At 36.2% G+C, this 23221-nt stretch overlaps 1 protein-coding gene across 1 annotated transcript in view; it reads right to left on the bottom strand.

Moving 5' to 3' along the window:
- Positions 1-23221, bottom strand: part of PIBF1 (progesterone immunomodulatory binding factor 1) — a 122130-nt gene that overhangs the window by 46180 nt on the left and 52729 nt on the right. The window contains exon 11 of the mRNA XM_010575252.1: positions 1738-1903. Coding sequence (XP_010573554.1) covers positions 1738-1903 — 166 coding nt within the window. The remainder of the gene's footprint in view (positions 1-1737; positions 1904-23221) is intronic.

Below are 23221 nucleotides of genomic sequence, written 5' to 3'. Positions count from 1 at the left end.
AGGCTGCTATAGCTGGCACTTGGAAAAAAGGTTTTTATTCTGTCCTGTCCAGTTTGTATACTGATGTTTGTTTTACATACACTACGAATCTCATTTAAATCTCACAAATTGGACTCACTGATATGAATTCGGGACTAACTTTGCACAGATGAAGAATTTTTATTTTAAAGTTAAGTTTGCTCTGCTAAATACTGGACACCTTTCCACTACTAAAACAGGTGAACAGCATATGACACATTTTTGAAAGTACATGTTTGAAAGGTAATCAGTTCTAAGCTTGTAGAGATAAACAGGTCCAAGCTATTTAACTCTACGTAAATAGCCGCATTGGGTGCAGGTGCCCAGGCGCTGGCGGCAGGGGCGCTGCCCCGTGCCGGACACAGCCGGTTCCAGCCGGTTCCAACCCGCCCACCCCAGGGCACCCCTCAGCCCCACAGACAAGGTGGTAGCACCTCAAGGAAAACGTATTTAAGAAAGGACAAAAATGGCGCATGGCAGTGAGGAGTGAGGGGAAAAAAGCGTGAGAAACAGCCTTGGTGTAGACACGCAGGTCAGTGCAGAAGGAGGGGAGAAGGTGCTCCAAGCGCCCAAGCAGAGATTCCACTGCAGCCCATGGAGAAGACCATGGTGAAGCAGGTTGTCCTCCTGCAGACCATCAAAGACCACTCCAGAGCAGGTATCCACACTGCAGCCCATAGAGGCCCCTCTGCTGGAGCAGGTGGACATGCCCTGAAGGAACTGCAACCCGTGGAGAGCCCAAGCAGGAACAGATTTTCTCCTGAAGGAAGCTGCAGCCCATGGAGGACCCGCACTGGAGCAGGGGAAAAGTGTGAGGAGGAAGGAGCGGCAGAGAGGAGGTGTTACAGACTGACCCCAACCCCCATTCCCCATCCCTCCCTGCGCTGCTCTGGGAGGGAGATGTAGAGGAGTCAGAAATGAAGGAAGGAAGTTAAACCCAGAAGAGAAGGGGCTGGGAAAAGATGTTTTAGTTTTTGTCTTTGTTTTTCACCATCCAAATCTATTTCAATCGGTAATAAGTGAAATTAATTCTCCCCAGGTCAAGGCTGTTTTGCCCTTGATGGTAATTAGTAAGTGATCTCCCTATCTTTATATCAACCCCAAAAATAAGCTTTTTCAGCTTATTTAGCCCCCTGTCCTCTTGAGGAGGGGGAATGAGAGAGTGGCTGGGTGGGTGTCTGGCAGCCGGCCAAGGTCAACCCACCACAACAGGATTAGCAATGTTAGGTCTTTTCAATGCTGTATACACCACGCTCTCCTTGACTTCTTTAGCTGTAAAAATTTGTCCCAGAATTGTGTATCAATAAAATGCATTTTTACTATGTAACAATGCTATTACAAATACTACTTTTTAATATTGATACTGAATTCACTATAACTGTTCTGGTATAACTGTTTTCTTTCTCTACAATAATCACATAGACTGACACAAGCAGCTTTGTGATGCAAGCATATATATATCTCACGTGAATGAGGTACTGTCTTCAACATCTGTCTATAAGAGATTGTTTTGCCTTCTTCCTCTCTCAAGTTTTTTTTCCATTGAACTGGTCAAACTTAATAAGCTTTGTCATTAGATTCTGCTTCAGCAAAATTTGGTGGAGATACTAACTCAGCCATGTATGTTCTTCGCTACTTTTTCCCCAAGCTTTTCCATCTTCCATTCTAATTGAAAACAACTCTGTAATACCCTGTAACGTGTCTCTTCGTATAACATACCTCCAGCTTTCTCTGATATTTCTCACATTCCATTTGGCATTGTGAAAGATTTTTAGCTGTTTCTTGTTGCATGAGTTGAACATGTTCACTTTCGAAGGACTTTAACTTAGTTTGGTGAAGAAGTTCAGCTACTTTGCTTTCTGTGCCAAGCTGCATTTGTCTATATCTAAAAGAAAAAAAAAAAGAAAACAGTTCTGATGATTCAAAAATAAGCAAACTTAGAATACATGCTAGTTCTGTTCATTACAGGTATAAATTTCAGGAATTAATACAGTATTTCTAAGAGTTTACTAAGTATTAGTATGGTTATGTATGTAACTATTGCAACCTGTATTTGAAACACCATAAGGAAAATTCAATACTATAATGACAACAAAACACAGCACATAGAAAACTCAGTCCATGGCTTTTCTGAACATGTGGTTAATGCACAATCAAATGACAATGACCTTACAGTATACTCTACTTTTTAAAAATGTCTGATCAATGTGAATCTCTTTCTCAGTACACAAACGTATGCACTGAAGTCTTTTCATGGGAGAGATACTAAGGAGATATTGTCTCCTGTCTTCACCACTATGTTACAGGCGATAGGGAGAAGTGGTATTAGACATCAGTGGCGCATCCCTTGGGATAACCCTTTGAGATATCATAGATATGGGCTACACTGCTTTTTCCCATATCCAAAGACATGAAGAAATGTCAGACCACAATGGTGTATTAATTTCCAGTCATTCAGAACCACAGGTCCTTCTCAAAAAGCAGAAATGAAGTATACTTTTGAGAATATCACTATACAGTAATTATAGGTGACAGATAAATAATATTCCACTTAAAAGTGCACTTAATTCATTCTACTCATTGTACTTGACAGGCAATCTCAAAAAAGAAGGGTAAAAAAGTTTGCTGATAGAATACTGAATTACTGGACTGTAGAAAGTGAGGGTGATGTGAAGAACAGCAGAAAACCTTATGAAACTTAGCATTAAATGACATATGAAATTCAAAGGAGGTTGTAAAAGTGATCCTAACCATATACACAAAATGAACTCCTAGCTGACTGTTTTCATTCACGAGTGAGATCTTGGGGTTATACTAGATAAATCCACGAAAACTTTGGCTCACTTTTAAATGATGGTCAAAACCAACATTTTGGGAATTACTGTGAAAGCAATAGAGAGAATACAGAAATCACCACGTCACTTTACAATTCCATGCTGTTGCCTGCATACTGAATGCTGACTACCATTCTAGTACCTCACCTCACAAGGTATGTAACAGAACTGGTAAAGCATCAGAGAAAGGTAATTAAGGATTACCTTTGACAACCAGCAACATCATGCACTTACACAGTTGCACTGTGTGGAAGAAATTACTTAAGCTAGGACTCTACAACTTGGAAAAGAGATGGTGTAAGGAAAAGAAATAAGAGAGGCTTGTAACATCATAAGTGGCATGGAGAATGAGAATAGGAATCAACTGTATTTTCCAGCAGACGAATGAGAAGGCATCTATAAAGCTAGCAGATGCAGAATGAAAACAAATAGAAGTCATTCTTCACAAACAAAACCTGTGAAATTCTTTACCATAAGATGCTGTGGATGCTAAAAATTAACACTCAAGAGGATACTGAACAAACTTGCAGCAGAGAAATCCTTTGAAAACTATTAAATGAAAGATGGTTCTTCTCACACAGAAGTCACTTAACAAATTGTTAGAATGCCAGCTAAACCTTTACTCTAACCCAGCACGGCTGTAATGTTAGCTGTCATTTGTCAAATAGCAGTTGCAACACAATTCCATCCTATTTAGCACCTGATCTTTAGGTGGGATTGAGAGGGTTTAACAAAAGGAAGGGGATTACTTCAAATATTTTCCCTGAGGATTTCAGATGTGGAAATGTTTCTAAGGCACAAAGAGGAAGCAATTTTCACTGTAATTAACTTGGAACAGAACAAACAGGTGTCATTATGAAGCCCTTTATAATCACTCTGTAGACATCCGTGTATGAGTAAACAGTCCAATGCATGAATGAGATTGTTCCTACAGAAGCTGCATGAGCAGAGTCTGGAAGTTCGGCCTACCAAGCTCATGAAAAGGTCACTCTTTTGAAAACAATTTTCTTATGCTTGTTCTCAGAGTTACTGCACTCAAACTGCTAAACGCCAATTATCTAGCTGGTTATCGACTACTGCTGTCAAATTTGCTTGAGGATGCTTTTCAAGTGCTGATGCTTTAAGCATTTCATCACTTCTCCCTGACTGTATGCTCCCATTTCCATTTTACCACACAAAATGTTTCAGTACTCTTACATTCTCCACACTTTGTACATGATCAGCTGCAGACATGACGCTAAATCTGTTCTCCTATATACATGGTTTACAATCCTGGGTAGACTGTTTTGTTCCAAAATGAGTAAGTCTTCACAAAGATACATGTCACCCAGCCAACTGATATGCAATGCAACAGACAAATGAAATTTATCTACAAGTCCTATTTATTGACTTTCAACAACAAATTCATATCTTCTGCCTGTATACAAATTAAATAGCAATGCCTTCCTGTACACAGCTTCAGACCTTAAATTAGTCTGAGGTTCAATGATCTGTTCTGTACAGAGCTTATACACTGGAAACATGCATAAACATAGGCTATGCATTCTTCTCTATACCTACTTTCTATACTTTACAGAGAAGCTTGTAGCTCACTGATGATTTTGTAAGTCTACTCAATCAGCTGGGTGCTTCCAGAGCATGCTTATCAACCCAGTCATGAACAGTAACTTCAGAAAAAATTTTTGTACTTTGTTTTGGAAATTTGAAGTAGCTTACATGTGCATGATCTGTTTTGTTCTGGTAAGGTTATGAAGGGTCAGTTTTCTTTTGACCTTACTACACTGTTGAGCTCACTAGTAACTCCTCCACTGTAGCACCAGAGGTTTTTTGTCATATTTGCTTTTACTTGGCCAAATAGTACCTCTGGTTTCTTGGCTACTATTTCAGCACAAGTATGTGTGCATGTGTGTATACAGTCATGTAACACAATGTCAAAATACATTCCTTAATCTGCCCAGATGGTCTCTAAGGGAAAACAAAAGAAAACAAAACCAGCCTATGCTTTAATACTATTATGGAGAAAAATAGTGGAATGCAGGTGTGCAGGATTTTTCTCCATCAAGAAATTTTAGCAAACTTGATATAGTGAAAGAATAGAGGTTTTTGTCTCACAGAAGAATGAGGGTTGGGAATGAAAGGGAAATTACAGATTGAGCTAATGAAAAAAAATGAAAAATCCCCACATGTAAGAATCATCTGGAATGAGGTCTCAAGTTCATTACGTCTCTGTGCCATTAGGATGACCAGTCAATGATGCCTGAAGTTTGCTAAAGCAGAGTGACACAATGGTTATCAAAAAGGTTATTTCTAGAGTAAAGTAGAAGAGAGAATATTCAGAGAGGGACTTAAACTCTGGTTTGTAAGGATGGTTTTAAGATTTTTCAATCAGAGGAGTCTGTTTTTGCAAATGGTGGATAATGATATAGTAACTTTTCAAAATACACATACAATGAGAGTAAAGTGAAAGATTTCATGGTAAAATCATGTAGTCTGTACACTGAAGAAAGTATGGCAGCCAACTGTTTTTTGAATGGAGGAACAACAAAACACATCCAACACAGCCTAATCTAATATTCAGAGATTTCTATCATATATGTGTGTAAAGTGAGATTCACTTAACATTTCCAACTTCTTACAAGCATTCCATAAGTACTGAGATAGCAACTCTAATGTGTTTTTACCTAACAGAAACAGACTCTTTTTTACCATTGTCTATCCCATTAACAAAACCCGAGATGTACAGCAGTACTCCTCAAAAGTGTAATTGAACAATGAAGTACATTAGAAGACAATAAATTTGTAAAATTAAGCATTCAAGAAGCAGCAAATAGTAGTATTAAGCTTGTTAATAGGAAAGAATGCCAAGCAAGTAAATACAAATAATACATCCTCCAAAGGAAGTCCTGCCAAAATCATACAAAATACCAACCCTTTCTAATTCTGCAAACTTGATTATACCAACCTAAAGCTCTTTAGGATATATTTTAGACATTATTTTCCAAGTTTAAAAATGGAAAAAAACCCTGCAAGTTGTGAAATCATCCTGATTCCACAGATGGGTTAGTTCCAGATCTAAGATCGTCAGAGTAATTACAATATACTCTCCTATTTGTACAATGTCTGTGCTTTGGTTCAGTGCCAAATTTGCAGAGAAACCTAAATGCTACAGACATTTCCTCCTTAACCCGTCCTATCACAAACCTTCCACTTGCAGCCTCAACATGTCCTCTAATGTTCCTGCCCTCCTCCCTCTCTGTCCACATTTCTCCTGATTTCCAGTTCTATTTTCATTCTTTCTACTCGGGGCATGCATCTGTTTTTCTTCTCACCCATGTTCCTAGCCTATTCAGCTTCCATTGCTATCTTATAGCCCTACTCTCCATCTGCTGGTTTTCTTTCTCTCTATTCCTACATCACCCTCATAGTCTGGCTTCCTTCATCAAATCCTACCCGTACTTCTTTCAATATGAGGTTCAAATCCCAGTTTAACTTCCTCACCTTTTGCAACTGAGTCTGGCTGTTAAGGCCTCCTCACTGCCAAAGAGCCCAAAGCTAAGTATAAAAGTACAGAACAGAATTTTCCTTACTCTTCATTGTGCCACTTGGAGTCACCGAAGGAGTAACAGCAGTTTAGATAGGCCTAAATTAAATTCAGTCATGTTACAGACTGCACATACGCTGTCCATACATGTAGCAAACTGTGAGACTCCAGTTCAAACATGGGCATTCAAAGGATCTTGTTTTCACTGGTTCTCTTTTTGATCCTTGGTACTAAAAACTGGTTGGCTTGTTTCTGAGGAATCAAAAATTTCCCATGAATTGAGTACACACACTACCCACTAAGTAACTGAAAACGTAGGAACTCTGATCCTTAGTTTCAAATGCTTTCATTGCTCAGCTTCTGAAGCACTGAATATAAGTCTGATGCATCGTGTATCTGGCCGGTTTCATAAACTGAAAGTCTGTTCTAATATTTACTACAGAATGGGTAAGAAAACTGTCATTCTTCATTTAAACACATGTATTTTATGGAGATTGTTACACTAACTTTATAGGCATTTTCAGTCTTTTGTACCATTTATTGCTTCATTAACGTCTATCAAATATGTTAAATTATTTCTAATCTGGACTAAAATAACAATGCACTTAGTAACAACAATTTAAATACCTCCAACAAAAGCAAAAAAGCTCTGAGTATAATGATTAAACAGAGGATGAAGCATGCCATCTACAAATTGTTTAAACAATGAAAAATGTGTATGCTGAAATAGTTTTCACTTAAAATTTGTTTTCCCCAAATAACATGCTGAGAATTTTTTCAGCACAGTATTCCTGTTTTAGATTGTTATTAAAAAAAATCCAGAAACATATAGCTTAAATGCTAAAGGGTAAACATGATTTAACATGCAAGTTCTTGCCAGATGTTACATTTGCTTCGTATCAAGTAATTAAACATACAGTACTTTTGCATGTGGTTTAGCAAAATCTGTTTGAGAGAGAAAGCTTAGAAGCTTTGTTTAAAGCTGCTCGCTTCAAAGCAGATTTTTGTGTTTTGCAGCATTCTAAGCATTTGTTATGTATTGGCCTCTGATCCTCATTCTGTTGAAACAACTTCCTTGGAGGCAACACTTCCACATACTATTTTGCAGTTTGTAGGAAGTGCTAGTTCCAAACAACTAGATTCAGCAAGATAAACAGCTGTTTTACACTAACTGTAGTTTCAGGACACCTAAACCCCAAATTACCTATGCATCAAGTGGAGTTCTTCAGTATGTAGAATGCATATATTATTTTTACCCTAACTAGACTAATGCCCAGTGTATACTAGATTGGACAGTCTTCCCTGCAGTGTCCGATGAGAACGTGCATACTTCACATATATTCTTGTACCTTACGCCAGAGGAAGAAACAGGTTAGCTGCTGCACAGATCTCGCTAATCTGTAACACAACTGGTAAAGAGCAAAGTTAAAGGTGGGGTTGTAGAATATACATATAAAAGGCACATCTTGATGAATTACTATAAAGGTAGCTGCTTATCTTTGTGTTTATTCCACTAGGACAGCTACAGTGACCTAATTACCACAATGAGTGTTCCATCCCTTTTAAGAATTGGGAGAATGAACATTACAAAAGATGAGTCTGCTTTAGATACATATGCTAAAACATGCTGACTGGCAGGGACTGAAATCCATCTTTGTTTCCTTGTCTCTGGACTATGCAATTGTGCTTCCTTTTGACTCTGACACTGTGAAACTTAAGATTTGCTCCTGCACCGAGATACAGCTTCAATAGTAATGGCAGAGACTGCTTCAGCCTAGCCTAGCCTGTGCTTGGGAGTTGTATTTCAGTCATGAGAACTTCATAATAAACCTTCACTAGGGAGTTTTCTCCCAGTCCTGGAGCTCTGATGGATGTTGAATCCAGTCCTCCACTCCCTGAAAGTGCGTGCTTACTTTTGGGCTACCGTAAAAAAGATGAGCAACTCCTGTCATGCTTTTATTAAAAATGAAACAGGATGTGGTTGCTACTCTGTGTTAATTCAATGCTGCTGATGCATGCTTAGCTTGCTCAGAGTCACTCGCCTAGACTGTTATTACTTGGTTTAAGTAATCAGCAGCTTGATTGAGTTAACTCTTTTGTTATTTGATTCAATGAAATAAACACAAAATCTATTCAAATAACAACTTTATCAGTATAGAGATATTAATAACAGCATTCTTAACAAAAAGAAAGGATCTGAAGAAACCAATAAGCATATAATAAGGAATGGGATATAATTTCACCGTTTTGTCCTCAAAAAAGCTTTTTTAGATACATAAATAGGAGAACAGAGTCACCCTGGTAATTTTTAGAAGTCTAATGGTAGTTGCTTTTCTCTTTGCCTATATATCTTAGTCAAGATGTATATCCTTGTGTTCTCATTTATGTTTCTGGGGATGATGAATTCTAAATCTATGAAAAACTGTACAAACATGAAACAGAAATCATCAGTATACAGGGTTAGTCAGAGAATACCTACCCGATCAGTTATTTCAGGAGACGTAGGCACAGCGATATCTAGTTTCTGAATCCAAGAATGAAAATTATTGCCTCACAAGATACCTTGAATAAAACTTCAAAATAACACAAAAGACAGAGAAAAGATTCCTCTTTTTCAAACAGGAAGGCTATTAAATGAGTTTTCTGAAGCCTAGTGAGAAGATACCAAAGGAAATAGCTTCATAGAATTCTCCTAAGTACCGGACAACAATCTAAAGGCAAACATAGCCAAGCTAAAGGATGCAGACACCAGCAGCTCTACCTCAAGCCAAAAGCAGTCAGAAGAAGCTGAACAGTTCTGTTGTTTCTGGCACAGCCTCAATACACTGCACGAAGCTATCTTTTGCATCTGTGTGCACTAGCACATAAAATGGCAAAAGTCTTCCACCTTGAAAGTATGAGAAATATGCTGAACTGAGGTGGTGGAACGTAAATCTAGACAAGCAGCAGAATAAGCACAATTAGATTTCTCATTGCCTAAATGACATCTTTGCTCAAACAGATAAATACTTCGATTTTTTAAAAAATTCACTTTGAAGTGACAGATTGAAAAGGGTCCCTGCTCTGCAATATGGCTTTGCCTATTGTACGTATTTTAACCCAAGAGCAAAAACCCTGAAGCATATTTTTTAAAACCTCATTATGTCTTTAGTCACATTTTCTGCGAACGTTATTTTCTATTTGATTTCCTATGACATCCCAAACCATTAACTTTATTAAACCAGTAATTTTATTTCATGTTTCACTTCAGTCCTTGCAAAAATTGCCACGTTCACAAAGCTGAATTTTGTACTAAATCAACAAAAAGGCAAGGAATAGTAGAGAGACATATCCCCCAATAATGTATATTGATTAGTATAGATAATAATTAATTCGAATTGTAACTGTGAGAGGCTTTGACATGAGAAATATATAACAGACCTCAATGAAGAAAATGCCAGCAACTTCCTTGCTATAAAACACTAAAAAAAGCATCAATTTTTAATATTACTCTATACTAAATTTCAAATTTGTAACATACACTTAGAATTGTCTAGCTTGATCATTCTTTCCTGCTGTTCATAACTATTTTTTTTAAGCTACCATACAATTTCAATAATGATTCAACAACTTACCTCCTTAAATCAAGTATTAGCTTTTCAAGAAATATTGTTACTTCATGAAAATATTCTTTAATAGTAGTAGTATTTGTGTTTCTGGAATACTACTGAAACAAATTGCTATTGTAGCAGATGAAACATACCTGAACAGATTTGGGCAATATCAGAAGCCAGAGAAATTGTTCATTACATTTTTATTATTGCACTGCAAACACTGTTCTTCATTGTTCAAGTAAACTAAGAAATCGGAGTCAACAGTTACAGAAAGACTCTGAAATTGTTGCTTGAATTGTTTTTTCCTCTTGGATAAAACATACAAAAATATATCTTCTAAAACTCTCCACTCCCACTAGCCACAGAGGTTATTTTCTGTCAGATATTCAGCTAAATCAGTATAAATATTTTCAGGTCTTTCTTGTGATTCTGGATAGAGTGATTATTACTTGCTGGGGTAATTCAGTATTCAGGGAGTTTCCAGAGTGCCAATATGTGCATGTAGTTTTACTTTACATGGCTCAAATGCATTTTGATGTAGCATTACTGACCCTCTCAGCTCACAACTGGACCTTTGCATATTTGCATACATTCCCTTCACCGAATGTTCTAGAGCAACAATTTTTCAAGATAGTAGCTGAAACAAATGTAAGACTGATAATTAAAGAAGCTTGACGTAACTATAAGTAAACTACCAAATTTACGTGCTATTCTTGAGGTAAACAATCAGTCAATATTACCATCATGCTATAGATCCTCTCCAGGGAATAGACTTTTTTCTTTTTCCTTAATTAATCAATCCACACTAGTGCTGTCACTGTGAAAAGAGAATACTGCATCCACATACGCATATGCATGAGTAAGTATACACACACACAAAAAACCCAAACTGAAAAAAATCATAAAACCTTCCTTGTTAAAGCTAGTAGATGTTTTGACTAATTTATTTTTTAAAATATCTTAAGTCACAAACTTTAAACCTCTGCAGACACTGAAAAGGAGCTACTGAAAACTTCTGATATACACATATTCGTCAAATCTAAACCATAAATGAACAAGAGGAAGGTGATTCAAGGAAATAAACTCTCTGGATGTTCATGTTGACAAAGTTTGTTACCTTTTCTATTCATTTACATTATTTACATGGTGAACACATCAATCTGTAAATTGCCTATACTTTACTTTTTTTCTCCAACCCTTTCCCTTTGCTACTCTTTCTACAAACTAGGTTGCATAAGCAGTTTATTAAAATTAAAACCCAAATTAAAATAAAATTTAATTATTAAAACTGGATTGCAAGGATATTTTGAAAGAATATTATGGGTTGTGCAATGGGTATACAGATATGTTGTAGTCGTATACACAAACTACTACTGAGCAAAATGCAATTAACCATCTCGTACAACTTTGATAAAACTTTTGCAGTAAACCCAGAGACTAAAAGATTAACAAAGATAACAGTGCAAATAATGAAATTCAAGTCACATTTTACACATTAGAAACATAAAAATTTCCACAGTTTAAGAAGAAAATAAACTTAAATATGAATCAGCAATCTTATCCTCTACCTTCCACAATAGCATTTATCATCTGTTGTTGTATATGCTGCTGTTCCTCTGATTTAATAGAAAATTAAGATACTTTTAGATGTAAATATATACCTAATACAAGTTAATTACTGTATGTTTTTTTAATTCCATTAATGCAAAAGAGGAAAAAATTAATGCGAAATGATTGACAGAACAGCAGTTATATAAGTGACAACAACAATACTGAAACGTCTCTCTCCTTTTAACAAATAAAATCTAAAAAGCACTAAACCCACAGACAGCTACAAACAAGAAAAATGTTTGGAATGCCATATATGTCCTTAAAACAGTCAGAAATGAATATACAAATATTTAAGTTCTGAATTCCACAAATGTAACTTGTATGTAATTAGTAATATCAAAACTAAAATTCCATTCTATACAGTGATGAAAAAAAGGAGCTTTTTAGATGATCAGCAAGGAAAAAATAAGTAAAGGAAATGTTGTCACTGAAGCTTCCCAGAAAAGGACAGGGAGAAAAATGAGAAAGTAGGGAAAAGTCTTTTCAGATAAGAGCTAACTGGGAGACCATCAGACAAAGCTCCTCTGACATCTGAAAAAGAAAAGATATATGTAACTATTGTATCAGTAGAGAGACTGCTCCCCCCCCTCCATTTTCCCCACTGAAAGTCTGGCAGAGTAGGTCAGAAGGTTAGAGTTCAAACTGCCATAATTTAACAAATGATTGGTATGTCCTTTATATCACACGTAACAGGTTTGATTTCCTGATAAGCAGAGTTCAAAGTACAGGCATACCTTGCTATCGTCAAGGATGTGCTCCTAAAAGTGCTACAGTTAGCAATGTCGGACAGCAAAGCAACTTTTCCCCTAAGAATTAATGTAATGAAGGGTCTTGGTGTTTGCAGTGACTTAAGAAATAATCAAAATCTAAATATGAGAGGCCAGCATATTGCTGCATAATTTTCCATGTATTGCCTAGTAAAATTACCCCTTAAAAACAAGATCTCAACAATGCAAATGCAAATCAATTATTGAATAATTCAGGTTGAAAGGGATTTCAGGGGGTATCTAGTCCAACATCCTGCTCAGAGCAAGGTCAGCTATGAAATCAGACCAGGTTGCTCAAAGCTTTAGCCACTTGGGTCTTGAAAACTCCCAAGGATGGAGACTGCCCACAGTAATGCTTGGCTGTAGTGAAAAAGTTTTTCCTTATACCGAGGCGGAATCTCCTGTTTCAACTGATGTTCCCTTGTCCTCCTACCATGCCCTGCTGTGAAGGGCCTGGCTCCATCTTCCCGGTGACCTCCTGGTAGGCACTGAGGGCACTGCTGTTCGGTACTGCAGCAGCCAGACTGAACAAACTCCCTCCTCAGCCTCTCCTCACAGGGCAAGTGCTCCAGCCCTGACCATTCTGGTGGCTCTCCACTAGATTCACTCCAGTTTATCACTATGTTACCTGTACTGGATGTGCCAAAACTGGACATCCCTTCATGTCTTGACTATTCTCCTGCTAATACAGCCCAGGATGCTGTCAGGGTACGCTGCTGGCTAATACTGAGCTTGCCATTTACAAAAACACATCTGTTCCCTTCAAAGACAAGAAGGATGATGTGTAGTCACACACAAGATAGTTTGCATTTCCTTATTAGCACTTGAATGCTACATAAAAGCTATTAAAGTATTAAAAATCATGTAACAAAGATTACTATAACTGTACTTCCAGCAGTTGTTTTAAACTAAGTTTGATACTGGAAAAATATATGGATTTCCATCTGTCTTTCAGAACTTAAAGGAACTTCCCTTAAGTTGCCTGCAGGCCATCAGGCATGCTTCAGTGCAACTGGGCAGCTCAGGGAAGTTTTTGTTAGAAGAGCAAAGGATAGAAAGACATGCTAATGGTAACAGCTAGCAGAGATAGGTCTTACGTAATGAAAGGATACCAAAATGACTGACAGACAAGCAACGGGTAGCAGAGCATTACTGGAATCTGTCTTCTTTCAAGTCTAAGATATGTGAAATATCCCTTCCTATGCAATGATAGTAACTGGAACCACATTAACTTTACCATTAAAGGGAAAACAAAGGATACAGCGTGAAGACCTCTCTTCATTCATATGACTTCTCATCAACTGCATTTCAGCTTTAGAGACAACTATCAAATAATAAAATGTTGTATACTACCTGGTTTGTTACAAGTCTTAAGACGTAGATATCCGTGTGTGTGTCATTATCCAGAAGTGAAACATGTATTACTTCTAAAAATTATTTTTCCTGAACTGCACAAGTCCTTCAAATCAATCAGATAATCTTTTGAAGATATTGTAAGAACAATAAACACACTTAGACAACAGCATCAACAGCATAGGAGAACACGGAAGATACTTTCACAGCCCAAAACAAAATGAAGGAGCTACAGTCATGGTCTGCACGCTCTTAAAAGCTTCAAACAGAGTAAAAAATGAATCCTGAACAGATACATCACCAAGCTGTTTATGATGCTAAAGAAACAAACTTATTTCTCTTCATTTCTAAGCAGGAAAAAGTCCAATGAATCAAAGTTTTCTATAAAGCAGCCTATCCCAAAAAATTCTTCAGTTATCAAATTATCCTATATTACCTGCTGAGGCATGTGAAAGATGAAAATACTTTAAAAATGCAGTAACTATTTTGAAAAATAATCAGTTAACTCCAAGCTATCTCTGCTCTTGAGCGTATTTGCTCTCACAACATACTTTTCTATATTTTATCAGTTGCCCGACAAGTTTAACAAAATTTTTATAGACAATCAAAACTTTGCCTTTATATAGCTCTTCTACTTTTTCTACTACTAAAGTTATTAATTTGAGAAGGGTAGTATTGTGGGAAGCAGTTAAAAAGAGAAAACAAAATCCAGGTTTGAAAAAAAAGAAAGAAAGGAAGTCAGAATTAATGCATTACAGGGATACTAACAGGCATTGCAATAAAAGTTTCAAGCATACCTTCTAAGAATAGTCTTAGATGCGATATAACTATCACCTGGCTCCTGAGAGACGACAGCAAAAAGCACTGAAATTTATTTATTTTAATGCATATAATTCTTAGACTAAGTTTTGTTTCTCTGCTTCCTCTAATTATGTCCAGCTCTCTTCTCCCTTCCTACATATCTTTGTCATAATTTTTGTATTTTCCTCCCATTTTCTCCATTCTCTCTCACTATTTAATCAGTTCTTTCTTCAGCTGAACTATCACAATCCCTGCAATAACCACATCTGAGAAACAGAATGTTCCTCCTTCTTCATGTAGTGGACTTGAAAACAAATGTTTGTTCTTTCGGGTCTTTTCTCCTAATGGGACTTGTAGGAAAGACACTCCAAATATTCCCTGTCCCAACTGAGTACCTGGAGGCTGTAACTTTTTAACTGTTAGATCATAGCATATCAAAGTAGACATCTTTTTATCGTGGAATAGAAAGAGAAAGCTCCTACGACTCTGTGCATTCAGTGCTCGTATCATTTCATCCCTGTCATCATCCATTCTTTCTGCTAGGAGCCCTAGAATATGGCTACATCTATCATGCAACTAACAAAGCAACTGAAGATGCAATTCTTGCACTCACTGAACAGCAGCTGGGAAGTTCCCTCCAACATAGCCATATTGTTAACATTAACTCCTTTTATCAAAGTAAAGGAATCCATTCACTGAACAGTATGTTAAAACATGGCTCTAATCCTTTGTATTCTTATGGTTTACAAGACTTCCACCGAATGAGGACTTAAGATATAGACAGGAAAAGTTAATTTCCCCTTAAAATTTGAAGAATGAACTGTTGCACTTCAGCCTGACCATACAGGTTACCAGTTTTGTGTGAATACTTAGGTCATGAAGGAAAAACAGTCTAGTTAACTACTGTACTTCAGTTAACCTTATTTTGTGTGATGTGCAATTCTTTTGCCTTCTTTATTACAAGAAGGTTTAAGTAGATGGAGGTGTTTAATACTTTTCCACAGTATTTTAAACTCTATTCCATGCTGAGCTCCATTCTCAGCATTCCATTCTGCCACTGTTAAAGTCTGAACCAGGTTGGAACTGGACTCTAAGCTTAATCTAAAACCAGCTAAGCTAATAGTTCAACTTGCCTTAATTCGAAATGGAGTCAGTCTTTCAGAAAACAAGAAAATCTGCTTACTGTCAGCTGTTCTTAAAGATGCAGTGTTTATAGGTACATGACACTGAAGCATGCTCGTCTTTGCAATGCTAACGGGGCACACAGTCTAATACTTTGACTGCTGTTACATAAATGGGGTGGAGTTTGGCCCGTATTCTCACTTCTTGCCAATCTCAGAACTCCTGGTAACCATAAAAGCACATTCAAAGGCAAGCAATAAACAGGTTGTGCTATGAATGTACATATAGAAAACACACCTTAAAGAACAGTTATAGGTAGATTTGATTTCTGCAGTTCTTATTGAAGATTCCCTACCCATACTGAAAGCAACATAAAGCCTAAGGGTTTCAGGAGTTAAAACACAGCAGTGCAAATCTCAGGGGTGAACTCATGTCGGGAACCATCACTGTGACACAGGCTCTACTAGATTACGATTACAAATATTAGAGCTTTTTCATCCTGTGAGAAAGCTCTAAGACATCGAGGTTCCCTAGGATCACTCAGCCACACACAACAAAGTATTTAAAAGTTTTGAGTCTGTTAACATCAAATGAAAGCATGTCAGCTATACTTCACTGCAGAAGAGTAAGAGGGAAAGGAATTCTTCTTCTTGTTGCCTGACAGAGTTAAAGGGCCAAACATTTCAAACTACAGTATGTAATGAAGCACTAGACACATTACCTCAAAAAAGGTCAGCGATCTAGCCACAACATAAGTCAAGAATCTGATTGACTCAGCCACACACATTAACAAATACTTCCTCATATCAGGCTACACAATGACTGTGATGAGTAGGAAAACTACTTCCGACAACCTAGCAGTACTCCTGATAGGGGAGGGATCTGATGCTTACATGACAAATCTGACGCAATTTCAAAGAAAAATTTTCAAGAATACTAGCAGTCTCCTCAACTTCTATGTACAAAGTCTTATTATAAGAACTTTACTTGGTATACTTCCATTAGCAGAATCCCTACTGTTATAGGGTGTTGGGGATTTACTGTACAGATGATTCTGGACAGCAAAAGCAACATAGGAAAAACACTCAGCAGCTTTCCCAGCTAGGAAATAAAAACAAACTTCTCAAATTCATTCCCGATTCATCCAAATTTGAAGAGAAAGATTTACACTTGCTCCCTGTTGGTGTCTGAGGTAAGATGACCAATCGTGTTATCTCCAAGGCCTTTGAAAATAGCTCTTAAAACATCACTCCCCACTTTAATTGTCTTTTAACTGGAAACAAGCAATCCTATTTACTAATGTGTTCAACACTACTGTCAGTTGATGAACCAATTCCATTTGATCCATTATTCCTAAGTGAGGAGATCGCATTTTGAGTTTTGTTAGTAAATGATCTGAAAATAGTGTCAACCCAGCATTATTCATATAATGATATTGAACTTACAGTCAGAGGACTTTGTGAATATTTTTTTCCTATTCTTAAGTTCCAGAGATAGGGGAGTGTAAATTGTCCTCCAGAGTGAAGCTTAAGCCTTACATCAGCAGATTACTGGAATAAAGTCCTTAGATGAAGTGAAAGGTCTCTGTCATGGGTGTGAAGATCTTAGAAAGTGAAGAGCAAACACACTTTCACTCAGAACAGGACATCTATCCAGGTTGCCTGTATTTGTCAAGGGGTCTCTCTTTCAGAAGAGACTCTTCCTGGATTTTTTAGTAACAACTTTTTTTGGTCAATGTTTTGGACCCTGCAGTCCATTTTCCCTCTTTAAAGCAGAGTAAGCAAAAAACATGAGCATCAAATTTGAGAAAGTTACCTTCAATAAGAAAGCTACTGGTGGAGGTGACACCCCTGGAGATGTGAAGAAAAAGCAGAAACCACAGTATAGTTCTGGACCTCATGCTCTGTATCCTCAGCTTCATGTTGAAAGGGACTAAGTATGAGAATGCGGGACTGTTGGTTATAGGTGACATGCATGAATACTGATAAACAAAGGAAATTGTCCTTAGACTTGAATGTATGAATGCACATATGTGGAGACAAATACCTATGGGAATCAGTATTTCATTAAAAAGTTGTTACTTCTGGATGAATGCTGCTAAGATTTGCAATTCTTTTGGCCACAGCAGGTTTTCAAAAGGAGGCCTGGGCTTTCAATAATGAAGAGCATTTTCCAAGACTCCAGTCAATACATAAGCTAAGCAGAACAGTAAATTAGTCTTCACTTAGCTTCGTGCTGAAACTAATAACAGTATATGAACAGACTAGTATAAAGCTAGATCAGATACATTCAAAAACACAATTAACTATGTATACATAGTCTTAGATATAGTCAAAAGTAACCACAAAGATCAGCTTGTTTGACCCACATAAAACACAGGACTTCCCTGAATTAATTCTTGTTTGAATTAAAATATGTCAGTAAGAGTAAAGAATATCTACTTTGAGAGAAACAGTATTTTAGATACGTGTCAAATTCTAAACAGGGATTATTTTGAAGTGGCCTGTGGCTTAAACTGTTTGAAAAATTTTCTTTGAACTTTCAAGGGAACTTCTCCCCTTCAGAGTAAATATCAAGCTAATTCAACTCTGCCTGTAACACCAACACTGGGAAGATACAGAATATTTAGCATTTTATCCCATCTTAAAATTGCTTCCTCAAAATAGAAGAAATTATTCTTTACGAATCTCTGTTTCCTAGCCAGAGAATATAACACAATTCAACAGAACTTGCTTGTTTATATAAAATATAATCTCTTTTTAAAGCCAAATGAATTATTGGTTATTTGCCACTTACCACCACACACAACATTATAAATTAATCAAAGAATAAAACTTGTTACAACTGCAGAATCACACCTTTTTCACCCATTATAGATGGTTTGATTTTTTTTGTCAATGACAAGAAATACCTTTCCCAAGCTTCCTTGCTGGACTGTAAGGAATTACTTGTAGGTTTGTAAAGTCAATGACTTAGATGTGAGAAGTTACTACTTCTATGACATCTTTAAGGGCCTTCAAAAAAAAAAATTTTTTTTCAGAACAACTGTTTTTTCTTATTTATGTAAAACCATACATGTTTTCAGTATTGTAGGAACAAAAATTGTCATTTCTTAAGTGCAATAGTGTGGCAGGATTTTTGGTATGTTAAGTGCTACGCTGTTGAGTCTGTGCCATTACCTCTCTTGTGTTTCTACAACAGTGTGTATTAATGCTAGGTATAGCACTATTACACATGATGTTATATACTTCAGTACTTCTGTCTTATTAACACTTCTCCTTTACTTTTCAAATTTCTGTTTATTATGTTATATTCTTGCTAAAAGTGACAATCAATCTTTTGCCAATTATTCTCTGTAGCACATGGAATGAATTTAAAGACTCTAGCTGATCATGTCAACATTAAAATAGGACAAATATGTTGCTTTGGCACAGTAAAGTCAAATCCAGGCCACAAAAGTTTGGATTATGTACAGACAACTCCCCTCTTCACCATTTCTTGGTATGCTATCATTTACACATACTCTACAACATGAAAATACAAACAATAAAAAAAATTATTGCAAATATACTTACTTAAAATGAGGAATACAAGACATTAGGCACATTTGAAATTAATAAAAGCAGAGACCAGAACTATTTCTTTCGTTCAGATATTGCAGATTTACCAAATTGGAACATAATCCTTGACAGTTTGTACAACCAACATCTACACCTCAAGTACCTTTAACTCCAGTCTAGACTAAGGCATCTTAAATTAACTTTTTTCTACTTTGAACTAAGTTAACCACTGTTTGAGTGTTTTCCTAAAACACTACATTTCTCAGCTGTACCAGCATCTGTCATTCTTGGCTTGGAAGCAAGCTCTTGTATGAATGTGAGCAATCTTTTTTTGCTTCTTTAGAAATGCAGGGTATGTTCAACAACTGTACTATGGATCTATAGGAATCTAAAGCATGTGTTTAAAGTAATTCAGTGCATCTCTCAGATCATGATCAAATATGGCATGCAATATGATTAATAAAATAAAAGCATACTGCAGTATTTGGTACTCTTATTAAGACAGAAAATAGGACCATAAACTTTGCAGAGAAGAAAGTAATTAAAATATACACTAGAAGGAGAATTATAACTTGCATATTCATTTATTTTTATGGATTTAATAAAGAAAATTCTGTTGCTATTGCAAATATTTTTGTCAGAATTTATACTTTAAATTACAATGGCAAAAGTAACAATACTGAGTGCTCTGGTACTGTTCTCCTATGAACTCCAGTTTCCACAGCTCTAATGGCATGTACAGTTCCCATTCTACATTTCTCACTGACTTCAAATCAGTTTATGCAGCTTCAAAAAAAAAAAAAAAGAAATGTAGAGGTTTGGACTGTTCAAAAGAATATCAAAGAGCAAAACAGAGCTCAAAAAAAAGAAGAGAGCATTTGACATTGAAGTGACTTGAGAAGAAAAGAAGAAAACTTTCTACAGTACTATTTAAAAATGTTTCTTTCACTTTCTGTGATAGAGAAACCATGCTGCCATTTTTTGCCACTGAGTTTCAATAGTAAAATTGTATGTGTGTTTTTTGGATTGTATTAAAAAATATCTTTTTCTCAAGGCCTTCTGAAAGCATTATTATTAGTTCTCTAAGTATTATCATTATTAGCATGCAATAAAGATGAAATTTCTGAAATTGTAATTGAAAAAAATGACAAAAATAACAAAAGGAAGAGGTCTTGAGCACAATTCAGTTGGTAGGACTAGAACTCAAGATTTTTGTAAAGATTTAGAAAACCATTTATATGCATCAGTGTCATATTGGCAAAACTATTCTTTTATTTGGCACAATCACATTTCAGTTACCTTTGAATTTTTTTTTTCTTATTTTAGTAGATTCTCCTTCATTATATTCTCTCCACAGATACACAAACTCAATTTTTAATTCAGAAAATATATCATGGTTCTAATTTTCAAATAAATTTAGTTTAGTATTTCAGAAGATTGTTTTTAAATGGTTCATTCACTATTTTATCATTAATGTGGCAGTAAGAGAAAATGACTACTTTCTAACCACATTTAAAGATCATTGAACTGATTTAAAATGTGCAGAAATGCAAGATCAACAAAGAATCTTTTTCAGTGATTGTACATATATATATATAAATTTATCTGACTGTCATTTCACAGGAATGTACATGCGTACCAATAAATGCTTTAAGAGTTTGTAATATGACTCATACATTATAATTTGTACTGCTGGCATCTTGGCATCAATTTGAATATACAAAGATTTATTTTGTAGAGTGGTAAGCAGAGTAGGAATGCCAAGGCAAGTAAGTACAAAAACTCCTGGAATTGCAAACATTATGGAAAAATAATAAGTACTAATATCCTAAGACAGAATTTAAGAAGTGATGCTTTAACATATTTAATCATTTCACTGACAAGCTATAATACATAGCTGGAATATTAAAGTGTAGCAGGCAAGTGAAAGGCAAGCCTATTGTTTGACCTGTAACATAATCTATACTACTCTCTTCTTAAAACCCAGAGTGTATTAAAAAGTCATTCTTACAGATCAAACAGTTTCTGTTTAATAGGACACAGAAGGATAGTCCATATGCCTAGTAATTAGCAAAACAAATGTGATTAAAACCTACATATTTCTAAAAGATGAAAAAGTAACATTAGTCAACATTTTCATAATTAAATCTGGTAGCTGCTAAACAAAATGTACAGAAGAGTTAATACTTATGCAACTACAAAAATTACAGAGAAACTGGTGTAATTTTTTTTCTGATTTTTCATAACTAGCTAATACAGAAAAAAATGCCTTGACAGGTTTGTATGAACTGTTAAATGATAAAAACAAGGAAACAACTTACTAGTATTCACACTTTTCACAAACGTTATTTTTTTTCCCCACAATTCATTAATGAAAATTCACATTGTTTAGCATCATACACCAGAGCTAAAACTGTAAGTTTTGCAACCTACTTCATTTCTTCTTTTAGGAATTCAATTTTTGTATGCTACTGACACATCATTGAATAGCTGAAGATTTGAAAAAGAATACTAAAAATATAGATTAAAAACATGTTTCAGGAACTGTTGCTTAGGCAATCATATCACATCTCAGTCTAGAGAATACTGTAGAAAAGGAAGATGGGATAGGAAAATATAAATAAAACCTACTCACAGTCAATCTACTCTTATCTCACTAACATAAGATTGGTTTGTATTTCACATAAACTGAGTTTTGCTAAATCCAATTCTGAAATGCTTCAAATGCTTCCTTTATGAAAGTGCTGCAGGGGTTAAGTTTGCGGAGATTCCTTGACATTCATATGACGTTATCTTTTATTGTATCATCATACTGCTACTACTTATAACTTCGACATTAAAGACTCCATTGTTTGCTCAGATGATATAGTTCATTACTACCTCAGCTGTGTACATTTAAGACCACTAAGGTGCAAAGAGGACAGAGCCAGGCTTTTTTCAGTGGTGCCCAGTGAAAGGACCACAGGCAACAGGCACAAACTGAAACATAGGAGGTTCCATTTGAACATCAGGAAACACTTTTTTTTTTTTTTTTTACTGTGAGGGTGATGGAGCACTGGCACAGGTTGCCTAGAGAGGTTGTGGAGTCTCCCTCCTTGAAGATATTCAAAAGCCATCTGGACATGGTCCTGGGCAACCAGTTCTAGGTGGCCCTGCTTCAGCAGGGTAGTTGGAGCAGACAACCTCCAGAAGTCCCTTCCAACTGCAACCATTCTGTGATTTTTAAATCTAAGTTTAGAAAGGCTTACGCACCTACCTGTAAATTACGTTTCCAGTATGACTGGTAGAAATCTAGTCACTGCAGTCAAAGGGTTATAATGAGAACCCTTTGCAGCCCTGAAGCAGCAATCTTTATTTGGTCAGCTGAATGGCTTTCCAAACCCCACCAACTGTGCTTACTAAGTTTCCACTTATAATAATGATATCTTGGACATTTGCAACTCCTTTTAGTACACATGCTGAGTACACTTACATTTAGGTGAATTGTATCTCATGTTGAGTACTTGGAGCAAAAAGATTGTACATCTTCCAGAGTGATGTGCTGCTCTGATATGCCAGAGAGCATGGTTCTTACATTAATAGAATAATCACGAAAACAAGTAAGAATGCACATACAAATTCAGGACTTAAAGGGCTAGAAAACATAAGGTGGTGTCTCTCTTCATCCAGGCAGAAGACAGAACAGACTGAGGAAAAGGATCCAGATTCATTACATGATAGCAGGATAACTAAACTGCTAACATGATCCAGCTATGCAAAAGACATAATAGTTCCAGGAATCACTAAGGTACATCTAGTGGAAATGATGGTATCATACAAGATAGAGCAGGAAATGATCTGAAACATTTTTCAGAATTCCAGTTATTTGTGTTGAAGGAAGGTCAAGATTAAAAGAAATGGTACTTAGATGTTCAAGAGAACAAGGAATCTATCCCATGAGAAGTCAAATAAGCTACAACCTAGGAAAATAAAGTCTGACTAAGTTTTTAAGAGGGCAAAACAACAGATGTTCAAGGACTAA

This window comes from Haliaeetus leucocephalus, unplaced genomic scaffold (genome assembly GCF_000737465.1).
Source record: "Haliaeetus leucocephalus isolate CR32 unplaced genomic scaffold, Haliaeetus_leucocephalus-4.0 Scaffold462, whole genome shotgun sequence".
Taxonomy (NCBI): Eukaryota; Metazoa; Chordata; class Aves; order Accipitriformes; family Accipitridae; genus Haliaeetus; species Haliaeetus leucocephalus.
The sequence above is the reverse complement of the archived record's forward strand: the minus strand, read 5'-3'. Positions and strand labels throughout refer to the sequence as shown.